This window comes from Oxyura jamaicensis, chromosome 18 (genome assembly GCF_011077185.1).
Source record: "Oxyura jamaicensis isolate SHBP4307 breed ruddy duck chromosome 18, BPBGC_Ojam_1.0, whole genome shotgun sequence".
NCBI classification, from domain to species: Eukaryota; Metazoa; Chordata; class Aves; order Anseriformes; family Anatidae; genus Oxyura; species Oxyura jamaicensis.
The window spans coordinates 5,385,655-5,399,536 of record NC_048910.1 but is presented as its reverse complement, the minus strand read 5'-3'; the positions used below and the strand labels follow the sequence as shown (position 1 = coordinate 5,399,536).

At 46.2% G+C, this 13,882-nt stretch overlaps 1 protein-coding gene across 1 annotated transcript; it reads right to left on the bottom strand.

Moving 5' to 3' along the window:
* Positions 1–4,584: 4,584 nt before the first annotated feature.
* On the bottom strand, positions 4,585–12,095 carry WBP2 (WW domain binding protein 2). The gene is made up of 8 exons (XM_035342228.1): positions 11,944–12,095; positions 11,046–11,154; positions 10,359–10,494; positions 8,669–8,761; positions 8,238–8,354; positions 7,905–8,027; positions 6,512–6,588; positions 4,585–6,236 (listed from the first exon to the last, which is right to left on the bottom strand). Exons 1-8 carry the CDS (start codon positions 12,000–12,002, stop codon positions 6,183–6,185), a joined length of 768 nt encoding a protein of 255 aa, XP_035198119.1. The 5' UTR covers positions 12,003–12,095; the 3' UTR covers positions 4,585–6,182.
* Between the last annotated feature and the right edge of the window lie 1,787 nt (positions 12,096–13,882).

Genomic DNA, 13,882 nt, shown 5'->3' with positions numbered 1-13,882 from the left:
CCGGCTCCAATGACTGTGCAAAACCAGGCTGTGCCTGCTACGGTTTGGCAAGCCGTACAGCAGAAGCCCGAGGCGGAGGAGAGCAGGGCACGGTGGCGGAAGGCACTTTCAAAATGAGACCAGGGAGGCTCCTGCTCCCTCACCGCCCGGGACTTTCTGCCCCAAGGCCCCAGATGCTGCCTGCCCTGGGACCAGCAGTTTCATACCCTGATGGATGTTAGCCAGTCCCCCTCCTTGCCTAGTGCGGGGCCTTTCAGTTATTTCTGCCCCGAAACCCACATCTTTTCTTCCCAAGGGTTCTCCTGAGCAGCTGGAGTGCTGCCCTAGACAAAAACAGTGGTGGATGGTTGGGCGGAATCCCATTTCAGAGGGATGTCAAGGCAAGCCCAGTCCTGGGAAGTGCCTTGGGGACTTCCAACCACCCCTGCAGGGCAGTGCAGCTGCGAAATCTGCATTTCTCTGGAGCAGGATGGGTTTGGAGCACGAGGTGCCTGCTGCACCGCAGGTACGGGTGAGGATGACTCCGGTTTCACAAGGCAGCCAGCCCCCAGCCCAGGGGGGCTCTGTGCTGTCAGGCACCGACCAGGTGTCACTATCCCCAGCCCCTCTGGAGCAAACAGCCGTGACACCGTCCTCTGCCTGCTGCAGAGGGAGCAGGGAGCGCTGCAGACCTGCACCTTGGCTCTGCCAGCGAGATCAGTTCAGTTTCAGCCCTTGGATTTCTCATCCCATCATCGTGGCAGCGAGCCCAGGGCAGCGGCTGCTCTCTGCAGGGCCAGATATTTCAAGGCCACTTCACTTGCTGGCTTGCAGCGCTGGGCTCAGAGCAGCAGGAGCAGCAGCGCATGCTCAAGCCTCAGGGGGATGCTTGTGAGAATTTGGGGCTGACACTGGGGTCCAGGCACGCCAGCACGGAGCACATTTTGTGCATTGATGTCTGTCCTGGAGCACATATGCAGAGTCACTGACCAGCCTCACTGCTCAGAGCCCTCCAACACGTGCTAAAGCTCCTCTGACAAAGCTGCCCTGAGCCCCCACAGAGCAGTACTCTGGGACAAAAGGCAGGGATCGCAGGGCTGACCCCCCTGCCTGCAGATCCCAAGTGGACAAGCCAAAACACCAAGCTTTGTGGCAGCTGCTCTGTGTCACGGGGAGAGCAACCGCTTCCCAGGCAGGACCCAGCCCTTGCAGAACAAAGTACAGAGCCAGGCAGGAGAGACAATACTCAAGAAAGGGAAAGGAAAAATGTAGATAGACAGGATTTGCTGAGCTGAGCTCCCAGCCCAGATCCAAGCAGCACAGTCCAAGCCAATACCTTTTGCTCTGGTATCCACCTCGTCAGAAATCCGTCACCCAACAGCAGCCAGGAGGACACAGCAGAGGTTTTCCTGGTCCACGTGCACACGGCAGCCCCCACCAGCAGGTACAATCCACGTCCCGGCTCTCACAGTTATGTGGCTCCTTCACGTCCCCCTGTGGCCTCTCCCCGGTGGCCCTTGAGCAAGGAGGGTGCTGAAATACCGGTTTCCAGTTGGGTCCCATGATGGCAGGCAGCTCTCTGAGCTGACTCACCCAGGGGAGCAGACGGGTGAGTAATAGCAAGTGTGACTGCGGAGAAAAACCTTGCCTAAAATTAAGATTCCCCGCCTCGCTTGTCCTGGCATTTCAAGCCAACCCACAAAACCCCACGTTTGTCACTCGGGCTTGCTCGTAAAGCTTGAAATCACCTCTTTTGTTGTGGCTTGTGTTAGCAAAACCTGCCTTCTGTGCCCAGCTGGGTGTTATTTACAGCTGACACGAGCCATTGCCAGCTGCTGCCCTGGGGGTGCCCGCAGGGGTACCACGAGCCCACCACAGCAGCTCACCGCTGAGGGCTGGGTGCGCTCCTGGCAGCAACCGCTCCAGGACCAGCTCGGTCCCAAGTTCACCCCACGCCTCCTGCCACCTCCAGCTGTGCTCACGGAAGCGGCCAGCGCTGCAAAATCATAAATCAGGACATCCTCGCTTGGCTAAACTGCAGTTTGACCTTCTAATGATGGGAAATGGTGGGCAATCGCGGCAGTCCCCAAAGGAAAGCACACATGGGGCATGCAGGCATGGACCAAGCTGGCCTAGCTGCTGTCCATTTCCTCAGCTAGAAGGGAATTCATGAAAAATAATTATATATATATTTTTTTCTAATAGGTTGCATGACATGCTCGCAGTGAAACCCCAGCAGAATGGCTCAGCCGAGGAGGGCCTGGTCTGTCCTTTGGCTGGAGGCCTTCCTGAGCACGCAGGCACAAGCACCGTCCTTCCAGGCCGAAGCCCTTCACCAGCCCCAAGGGGTTTCAGCAAGACTTTCAGGTCCTGCAGCAGGACGTCTGCAACCAGTACCTGCAGTTCCTGCAGTAACAGTTCTTTGCACAAGATCTCAAAGCACTTTAGAAATACCCAGTTTCACCACACCACAGCAAAGGAGGGAAATAGCCCCATACTCAGAGAGGAGCAGCAGTCCTGAAGGGTACATAAGTGACTTCTCAAACAAAGATTCAACGTCACACCAAGAAGACGATTGTATACATACCACCTATGCCAAAAGATTTACTAATGCTAACTGTTCCCTGTGTCCTGCCTTTCTGTTCAATGGCATAGTACCATCCAAATATTAGGATTTAATGGCTTGGATTTAGCTTTCATTGGACAGTTTCTGACAGTTGACTGGACAGAGTTTCTGACTGATGAATCACTCAAGCACAGATTAGATCTGGAGACATACTCAAACACATTTCCTCCTGCCCTACTCCCATCCCCACTTCCAGAGCAGAAGACAACTTTCAGTACAACTTTTCTACTTTAATATTTAAAATCTGCCCCTGTACATGGACAGCAATCCTTCAAGCCCCTCTAAACCCTTTACAAAGCTGAGCACCGCTCAGTCTTCCTATCAGGGAGCTATCAGTGAGTGCCAAATAGCCAAGACAAATCTGGGTTTTCAGGTTTTAATGAGCAAGGCAGAGATTCTCACCAGCATCTAGCTGCCCAAAACCTGCCCCCTCCTAAACCACGCAGCTCCACTCAACCTAATACCAGCACAAACCTTACTGCGTGACTAGCCTGGCCATTTGACCCCAGAGCTTCAGCATCACCCAGACTTGTTTCAATCTTCACCATCTTGCTCCAAATGTACCAAGAAGACCATGATCAATCTCATTTTTGACTTGCTCCTTCTCTCCTCCCCATAGACTGTGCTGAGGTCTGGCATTCACTGACAAACCACTGATTTAGCTCACTAACATCACGTTAAGGAGACTAATACTTTATTTCTTCTAGCCTGACTCACCCACTCATTTATTTACTTTTTAAGGCAGCAAACATCATGGTCTCTCTGCAGATCTTACCACTTGCCTGCCCTGATGGAAAAGACTCTGTTTGAGCCATGGAGCCAAGTTCTCATCCAAAAAAAGTAGCTAAATGCTTCTTCTCTCAAGCAGACTTGGTTGGAAGGATACTAAAAATAATTAAACAAATAGAACAGCTCGTGTACGTGCTGGTTGCTTGCAGGAGAGCTGTACTGTAAGTGGTGCTGGGCTAGAGACCTGGAGACTTTGTACAAACTGTTCTCTAGGAATATCTGTCTGGGAGTAGAGTGTAAGTGGGACACAGATGTTTCGAAACAGAGTAGGAGCCCTAGAGTACAGAGTGACAGAACCACAGCAGCAGCTTCCTGCAGTCTCTTACAGTTGGACTGATAATTATTCAAGAAATCCAGAATTGAAGTAATTTAATTCACAAAACAGGATTTATTGCATTCTCCCTGAGCTGTAACATCTGTCTTAACATCTGTCTTAATGCTTTCCTTCTCCACCCATCTCTTGCTACAGAAAACAAACCCAAGTAGATCAGCCAGCCTAAAACAGTTAAAACTCAGTAAAACAGTTATGTGGGAGGACAAATACGATGTGGAAGAGCAGAATTTGGAAGATGTCCACAGCAGCTGGTCCAGGGACTTTGAGGTGGCTACTTAGAGCTCAGAAAAGGAACAAAGCCAAGCAAGGTTTGGCTCCTGGTTTTCCAGGAAGAAGAGCTACTAGACAGAACCACACCACCTTAGAGAGTTCAGAGCTAGCTGAATACAGCTGTCCAGACATCTCAGAACATGAAATAATAATAATAAATGGATAAAATCAGGAATTGCCATCTGGTAATTAGAGAGATTTTAGAGGCACTATTTTTTCGCTGTCTACTAACTCAACTTCGTTCCTCAATGACTACTTTCAGCAATAGATTGCAAAGGGTTACAAGGACACTAGTCTGGAAAGAACAACCATCTCTGTAAAACGTTGAGCAGCTGCGTCACCAATTTACAACAGGGTCCGGGAAATGGGCATTTGTAAAGATTTAACTCCTGATTATCATTTCACAAAGTAAGCCCAATTCAAGAGAAATCAAGTGACTAATGCCACCAATGACGAGCCAAGGCAAGAAGAAAATCCCTCTGTACCAAGCAATTTTGCTGTTGTTTAAATTCTCTCTGCCCTCATCCAAAGCTACTAAGTTGCTGTCAACTTTGCCCATTGAGACACACACACAAATGCACAACACTAATTTTTGAGCTGATTTCTTTACTTCACAGTCTCAGCAAAACAAATCTGCATTCAAAAGTCATTTCACATTAATATATTAATCAAACATTTTTAAAATAAATATATATTTTTTTAAATAACCATTTCTTTACATCACTGCAGTAGCAATTCTAGAAAAGTCAGTGCACAGAGAGTAGCAATTTCATTAATCACCTAGACTCAAATGAAAAGAAAACAAGAGGTGGACCGTTTTTCTCTCCGAGCAGCCTGCATGCAGTAAGTCTCAGCAGTTCCCTAGCACATGATCTTTCTTCACACTTGCTGGGACAGATCTTCTCTCTCTCTCACAGACACTGTCAGAAGTCAGTAAAATCTGATTTGTGCAAAGCTTTGTACAATGCAGCTTCACAACCTGGTTACTGCCCAGCCCTGCAGAGGTTCTGAGCACTACAGTCATTGCTAATGAGATCAATGCACCAATGTCACGGAAGGAAAATGCCTGAACCCTCAGTCCAGGGAGCTGACATTCCAGTTACCAAGAAGTGAATTCACAGCTGATCCAGGAACACTAACAGCATTAAACAACATTCAGCTGCACAGCTTCGTTATACCCAGCAACTTATTCCACCTTTTTGCATATTCTCTCAAGCGCTTCCAGGGCAGAAGCTACTATTCTCTCCCTATCACCTATTAATTCACCAGTTAAACCACAGGATTAAGATGCTTCACTGGCCAAAAGGTGTAACTTGTGTTACAGCAGAGGAAAAAAAAAAAAGTGCATTAATGACTATAAAGACAATATCCAGGACTTAGTGATCTCAAGCCCACATATCTAACTGGAAAAAAGAGACAACAGAAAATTAGTGTTCCCATATGATCTATAACTAGTTAGATGCTACTCATCAGCCAAGGGCAGTATGTTTTCTTTAAAAAAAAAAAAAAAAAAGAAAAGGAAACTTGTCAGCATCACCATAGTGCAAAGCAGGAAAACTTGGAGGGCTATCAGATTATTTGTCACAATGGTTTGGAACAACTTATTTGAAAAAAAAGGTTTGATAGATACCTATTAAATTTAGCAGGTATCTATTTCCTCTGAGATTCCAAAGGTTCCTTTTGAAGCCCTTTCTCAGTAGGGGAGGGAAAAGTTGGATGCGACTCCTGGGTGGAGAGGGATACCCAAAGATATCCCTGTGTTCAGAGATACTCTTGGCTGCACAACAAGGTAAAGTCAATACCCCCCAACAGCCTTGTTTCTACATTATGAGCCTGTTAATTATGAGTCTGGAGCAGTTGCTTACTCTAAAGAGGTACAATTTAAGCATGAAAGGAAACAGACATAAAGGAAACTGTCACAGACAAGAAGAATCTCCAGTTCTAGTGATGGTGTGCACAAGGAGAAGGGAATACAGTGGTAGGACGGCAAACCCTCAGAGCTCTACGAGGTACCAAGGCTGTTGAATTCTCTCCCCTTGCTCTGCACGTATCTACCACTAAAGTCCAGGAAAGCCATTTGCCTTGAGGTAAGGCTCTACTCCTCAGTGTTATGGACTATGCCCCAAGATTCAGCCAAAATGGGAATTAAGAAAGCGATGAGTCGTGGAGAAGTTCTGTGGTAGCTTATTGGTTTTTCTTATCCTCTGGTGGAAAGTACGGAGGAGGGGGTGGCTGGTCCTGAAGTAAAGATAATAAAAGAACATCAATTCAGAGCTAAGGAAAACAAAACAATCGATTCAGACAAACTTTGCTGTGTCACTGAGAAAAAGAACTGCTAACACAACATGGAACTTTTGAACCTTTGCTACTTGTACATGATTCTGACTCCCTTACGAACAGAAAACCCTTGCAGAAACTTGATTTTAGCATAGACCTTGATGGAAACATGGACTGGTTTTGCAGACAGCAAATACTCAAACTGAAAAAGAAAAACAAACGATAGATGAACTTACCGTGGGCATATAGACGTTATGTGGGTTGACTGGGTTGTAGTAAGCACTGGCAGCAGCTTCAGCAGCTTTCGCTTCAGCTGTCACAGAAACAGAAGTTACAGATTTGGTGACATACAGAGAAATTTCATAATCCAAGTTCCACAGTCTAAGCCATTAACTGTTACAAAGCACTATCTTATCAACCCTCCAGTTCCAAAATAGCTCCAATATAAACACAACAACCAAGCATTAACTCTTCTGAACAGCAAAGATTCAGCTGCCACAGGACTGTCAAATTGGAGGCAAAACAGACCAAGACTTAGTTTGGAAATGTCACCTGGAAGTTGCTTGTTAGCCCACATATAAACACTAACAGCTGTTTTGCCTGAATACGGACAATAACCCTTAAAAAGGCAGTCAACCAACCATCCTTCTTGGGAGTGAAAATACAAAACAAAAATCAGCACAAGTTTATAGCAGCTCAGAGGATTTACTTAGTAGGAGGCAATTTCTGAAGACAATCCAGGTCCTTTATTTCTGCAGAATATAAAAGTCCTGTATGCCCATCTGGATCGGTGCCATCTTCCAAATAATAGTTCAGTGATGATTGGTTGTTTCTTCAAACCAGAGACAAGTTAAGCTTACTCAGATAAGTGTCCTTATCTATGAGAAATCTATGGTTCTGTCCAACCACAAAAGCTAATTTCTCATTTTTCCCACATGCAGACTGTTCAAAATCATGTTCAAAATCATTTCGATAAATCCAAAACGAATAAAAACAAGACTGACTTTTCCCCAGCTCCTTTCCATTATCTGTTCCTCAGTTCCAAATTGCTTAAGCAAAAGCAAACAGGTTAGAGGGAAATGGGAAAACAGGGAGCATGTACCAGCAAAGACATATTTGCTAACTAACACAGACAAGAAACATACTGCAACACCAATTTCTTTTTATTGACCTAACAGAGCAAGATTACCACAACAGGAGAATCACAAGTGTTGGGTGTTTTTTTTGTTTGTTTTTCTTGTCACAACAAGAATAAATCCAATTGAAAAGTATCTGCTGATGGCACTGGTGAGAACCAGGCTGGCCTCCACACTGAGCTGGATATACAAGGCTGAAGATGAGGGGGGCTCCCTCAGCACTCTCCCTTAACAATTTTAACTTAAGTGGAGCTTCTAAGTTGATGCTGAGTTCCCCAAGAGGTAAGACATGAGATCTCAGTAAGGGTAATAAAGCTGTGACTTTTCCGAGCAATAACATTGATGCTCAACAGCCTCAGCCTTTTACACAATGATCCCTTACACATTTTTGCATAGCTGTTGGAATGGGAGAATGTCTGCCCAATTCTCCCCAGCACCAGTGCTGTGGACATTATAAAGCAGCTGTGAGCTAATTCACCTGAAGACAACTTACCTGCGGGAGTGGAAGGCAGATCGGGACCAGTGGTGGGGGGTTCCATGGGCCCTGGGTACGGCGGGGGTGGAAGCTGCATGTAACCCATATCTGCACCCCCAACAGGGGGGGGAGGATAAAACTCTGTCAGGAAAGGAGATAACACAGCAAAAGACTTAACTCCTTTGGGTGGGTCACAGCATACACCCAAAAAAAGCCAGAGGCAATAACTGAGAGACAAGTTACACGAGGCATCAGATCCAATGTGAGAGAGAACATAAAATTAGCATTTATTTCCCTTTTTTACTTATTCAAACTCTTGCTAGCTAGAATAATCCCCATTCTCAGACTTACCAGGAGGAGGTGGTGGGTATGGATAGCCCCCATTAGCTGCAGGTGGTGCAAAAGCATAGGATCCATTTGGCATATAAGAATAGCCATAAGCTCCATTGGGCACTTCACCTCTGGAGGCTAAAGAAGTAAAGATAAAGTCACCCCATCAGAACATCAAACCTGCATAACGTGCGGACCAAGAACTACAACAAACTAAGAGTCCCCATCTGAAAAAAAAAAAAAAAGCTCCAATCCTAATAAACCCACTGCTTGTTGCATGTGAAAAATAAAATAAAATGTTTTTTTAAAGCAAGTAAGTTGCAGCTACAGCCTGACACTCACACCGACTGGAATCCAACCCATTCCAAATTAAAACTGCCGTTGCTGTAAGATTAAGGCAAGGCCTCCCAAGCCCAAAAAACTAAGTGGCAGAGACCACTAGGCTCCCATACCTTGGGATGCCACCTGCAGCATTCGCTGTCCAAACTCGATAGCGCCCCCGGCTGAAAAAGTCATCTTGAACATGGCAGATCCCTCCCAGCCACCTGCAGGGAGGAAAGACAGAATTCACAGTTAAGGAGAAGCCATTTTGGTGCTATTTACCTTCTGTGCTTTACCTACAGATGTCCTGTACATAATTCTTTAAAGAGCTTATCCCAAATGTCCAAGAAAAAACTGCAGATAAAGCAACAGAATTACCCTATTATCAGAAAATTTCACACGGGACATTATTTTCAGGTCAAGAGATACCGGAGAAGTACAACGGGGGAAGACATTCAATAGCTTTCTGAAGTTGTGCCTGTTATCACACTGGCTGCCAACAGACCAAGCTATCAGAAGTGCTGGATTTACTCTAGCTTTGTATAAGATTAGCGCAGGAGACAGGGATTTTGTTAATCCTGTTTGCTAGAAGGCTTTTGCAACTACACCTAACTGTCAGCTATAAATTAGTTTGGGAGTTTGAGCGCCCGGTGAAGCAAAGAGCTTAATGAAAAACACAGACCACGTAAATCCATTACGAGTCCATAGAAAATACATCAAGTCAGGATAATAGAAATAAATAAATTAGTGACATCTCATATTACAGGCTAAAAGAGAAAAACATGCACAGCCCACAGTCCCAACAATGCCTCAAAGCAGTAGCTGTGTCAGTGCTGAAAAGGGACATGTAGATTAAAGAACCTTTTGAGCTAAACCAGACTCTCGTGGCTGTTAAAGCAACATCCTCATTAAAGGAGACTGCCTCTGGGGAAAACTCGCAGAGATTTTAGCTGAAGCAGTTTGCCTTTCACACAGTTTACAGTGTTTGTCCTTACTGCTCGGCCTTTCTCTCACGCTGGATGGTCCCGTTTTGCTCCCGTACAGAAGCTGCAATGCTGATTTCAGGATAATAGACTGAAGCCTCCTAAGCACTGCGATTGCAGTGACACAGCTAACAATAAATCAAGCTAGAGATGAAAAAAAGTTTACTGAACCATGCCTTGGTAAAAAGCAGAAGCACAGAAGAGTGATTTTAAAAAATATTGAAAGAAAGTCTACCAGAATCTTCCAATTGAACATAATATGGAACTGTGAAACTGCCCCTTGAAGAGTCCCTAATTTTAAGATAGTTCATTCTTTTCCAAGCAAGTGGCATTTTACTTCCAAGATGCACTACGGCAGTAACATGCTTTTCCTTGAATTTCACAGGAAATGATGGAGAGCAGTGCTCTGGAGATCGGCACCTCAAAACCCACATAGATCCAGAAAGGATCACAACTGTTTTTCATAGAAGGATCTGGACCCAGAACTAAGAAATAAGCTCAACTGACCAAAGCTCAACAACATCCTCAGTTCTGCCACCGCTGCCTGCTCTCTGCTCTGATGTTTATTCAGTGAGATCACTTGGTTGACTGAACTCAGAATTTTGTACAGAGGGCAGGAATGAGATCAGTTACAGAACAGATCTGTTCATTGTCACTGTGCAGACAGCAGACAAGGGGAATATTTTTAGCTGCTGGTTTCAAAGAGAGAAACGGATTTTAGCAGTACTGTAAAAACCCATGTGGTCAGTATCCAAGTTTAAGTTGCACTGCATACTTATTTCACTACAAACTATACACCCTGTATCTCAGTTTAACTGCATATCAGTACCATACATACCTCCTGCCTCTGCTTTCACTGTACCCTTGATATAATTTGCTCCAAAGACAGGTTGCTTAATTTCACAATCTTTCAACAAATAAAAGGCCATCCCAAAAGACTGCATAGCATCCTTTCCCTTCGATACAAATATAACCTAAAAAAAGAAAGCAACATTACAAAGGGTGTTTAAAACAAACAGGAAACGCAGCCCCAATGTATTATCTGAAGAGACTTTTTGATGGACTAAAGCTGCTTCCCACACTTAAAGATCCTTGTCATTTCTGCAAGCCCTAAGCTACACAAAACTGTCACAAGGGTAAACTGAAGCCTCAAGGCAATAAAACCATCCAGAAAGATTACACTTGCTAAGATAATACTCCTACCAATTTCTAGAGAACTTGCTGCTCCCCTCAGCTATGATTTAGTAGCTGAACTGTTGCATTCAGCATTTCCAGACCACTGCTAATTTCCAATTCTGAAGCCGCCTAATGGACTAAACAGCTGCTTGTACAGAAAGTAATCAGATTTATTATCTTTTGACAAATAGACAGGATACGCAATGTATTCATAACGCTCCCCAGAGGGGGAGAATGGGCCATACTTCAAGGAGTAGTAGATTATCCTTTCATGCATTGAGAGCATTTAAATACTGAATCATGAAGGACATCTATCGCCTTACAGAAGATAAAGCCTTTTACTACTTACTCTGTAGGGAGTCAAGAAAACACTCCCTTTCTTGGTCCCTTTGAAGGCATCTGGCATAGGTTCGATATCACTGAAGGTAATTTCTACGTGATCATAGGTCATCAAAACGCTGCCAACAAGACGGGAGAAGAGACACGGTGTTACAGCTCAGGCAGAAGGGCCAAATGCACACAGCTTACTGACCTACCATACCTGGGTTTAACTTCAGGGCAGCGCTCAGCAGACAAAAATCAGCCTGGCTCGCACTTTTTGTCGTTGTTGTTGGCTGCAGCAACTTCAGGGGCACTGGCTGCTGGTTCTCAGCCCTCTGCTCCTTCCTCACCGGGCTGGCACAGCTGCTGCTGCTTGCGCAGCCAGGCAGCGAATCTCGACAATTAAACTGATCAAGATCCCAACGTAAGTACATTTATTTCTGAAGTTACGCTGCATTTCTGCCGGGTGAGCTCCCTCACCTGGGTCACCGCCACAGCCGCCTACGGGCTGCTGAAGCGGGCGCTGCTCGGGCTCGGTTACGCAACGCGGCTGTTGAAGGTCCAAGCCATTGCCTGGGCATCGCAGTCGCGAGAATGGGGTTGGGAGGAACTCAGCCTCGTCCCCGGCCTTCGATAACCGGGGTGGTGCCACCACCCGCGGCACTCGTGGCCTTTTGCCGGTGGCCCCACACTTTTTGCCAGCCCCCCCCCCGACCAGCCCGGCACCGAAAGGGTTAAACTGCCCCCCCACACACACACAAAATGGCGGGGGGGGTGCGCGGCCCCCCCCAGCACCACGTGACCCCCGTCGCCCCGCCCCTCTCCCCCCTCCCCTCCCGTCCCCACCGGACCCCCTGAAGAGGGGAGGAAGGGGGCCGAGGCCGCCCCCCCCGGGGCCGGAGGTGGGCCGCGGGCCGACTCCTCACCTCTCGCTGTTGTTGATGATGACGCCGCCGCCCTCCGAGTGATTCCTGTTCAGCGCCATGGCCGCAGCCGCCGCCGCCGCTTCGCAGCCTCGGGACCGCGCTGCGCATGCGCGGCTCGCGGAGATGCCGGTGGGATGGGCCTCCGCCGCGCGCGGGGCATGATGGGAGTTGTAGTCTTCTGACCCCGGCGCCATGTCCCCCCCCCCCCCCCATAAATAAATAAAAAATAAATAAGAAATCTGACGTGGGGGTCATGGCTCCCGGCCCGCTTACTGAGCGCTGTTAGGGGTGCTTCCACCCCCCTTCTGCCCAGAATCACATCCCGCAGCTTCACTCACGACCTCCATCCACCCCCAGAAAGCCTCCCGGGACCCACCCATTGCGGCCTCCCCATCCCTGAGGGGTCGGGCAGCCCTCCGCAATTAACAGACAGTGTTAATTTACTGAGCCCCAGCCAGCTGCTGAGATTGTATTAAATTTTCTGTTTTCTAGACATAACAGGAGGGATAATCCAAGGAGTCTCCTTTTCAGGAGACCTCCTAAACATGTTTACAAACCCATTAATCATCTGATTACACGGCCCTCTGACCATATATAATAAAATTATTTAAGTTATTTGGAGCCTGCCTCATTTGGCAGCAGTTTTCCCAGCTTCCCATTTTAGTTCATGCCACGCTGCTCACAAAGAAAGCAAGGGGATTTCACCCAGCACCCTGACAGCTTTTGAATCCACTTGTATTTTCTTGTGGTTTGCACGTTTTGTTTTGTTTTGTTTTTTTGGAAGACATTTCCAGGCCAGCCCACTAGCGGCTGAAATGTTTTTCCTAGCAGGCTATCCAGTTTTGCACACATGTTCTTTTTTTTTTTTTTTTTTTTTTTTGTACAGAAACCATGCAACCACAAGCAATTTTAATGCTCTTTGGAAGCCTCTTCCAGGGAAAAGCCTATAAGTAAAAGAAATGGAGACAAAATTGGACTTTCACTGCGTGGTTGGGGCAGAATTCAGGTGTTCAGAATAAAAATCTTACAAATCTGGTGGTACTATTCGTAAAGTGAGGCTTAGTCCCTTTAATAGCAAATATGCTTGCTCGGTTTCCGTCATTCTTTTAATTCAGGCTTAATGCATATTTTGTGTTTCATACACCTCCAATATTGGATATCCCCACCATGCTTTGGGTTTCTAAAATTACCCCTTTATATTCACAAGGGTTACTCTGGAAGGACTGAACAGCCACCCTACAAGACAGGACCCTGTCTGCCTGGAGGAAATCTGGGTACAGGAAAATATCCATGGTGTTAGCATAGCTTTAGGTAGGGTGTAATCTGCTGCTCCAGGTGAGCAAGCAGGAGTTAGCTCTTAAAAAATAAATAAATAAATAAATAAATAAAAATTGATTGCATAATTTCATTAAAAGGGCTCCTCATATCAATAACCAGTATAATACACAAATATATATTAAGAGCATACATTATCCAAAAGTTTATCTTTTTACGTGGCTTTGAGCTTTTCCCTGCAGTGCTTGCAGCCCAGCCCCCTCCAGCTCTTTCTGAGTGCCTGGGAATCAACTGGGGTAGGGGGAAAATGAGAAATGCTACACAATGGAAACCAAATTTAAATAAATGCAGTGACATAATCTGCACACTTCCTGGCAAGAAAAGCACAAGTTTGTGCTTTTCATATCCGCTTTTTCAATAAGTTGTAAGTTTCCCTTTTAAGAAATGGTTGTAACAAACAGCCTCGATTCCTCTCCTATTAAAGTCAGTAGCAGACATTCACGCAGCTTCCACCAAAGCTCCCAGCTGAAGCACTGCCACATCTCATGAACTAATACTTGCCCAGTGATGTTCTTCTCATAGCTCCAGCTGACATTTGGTATTAAGAAACTCAGCCTTCATTTTAAAAAAAGTGCTGGCATGCATGGGAAGCTCTAAACCTCCT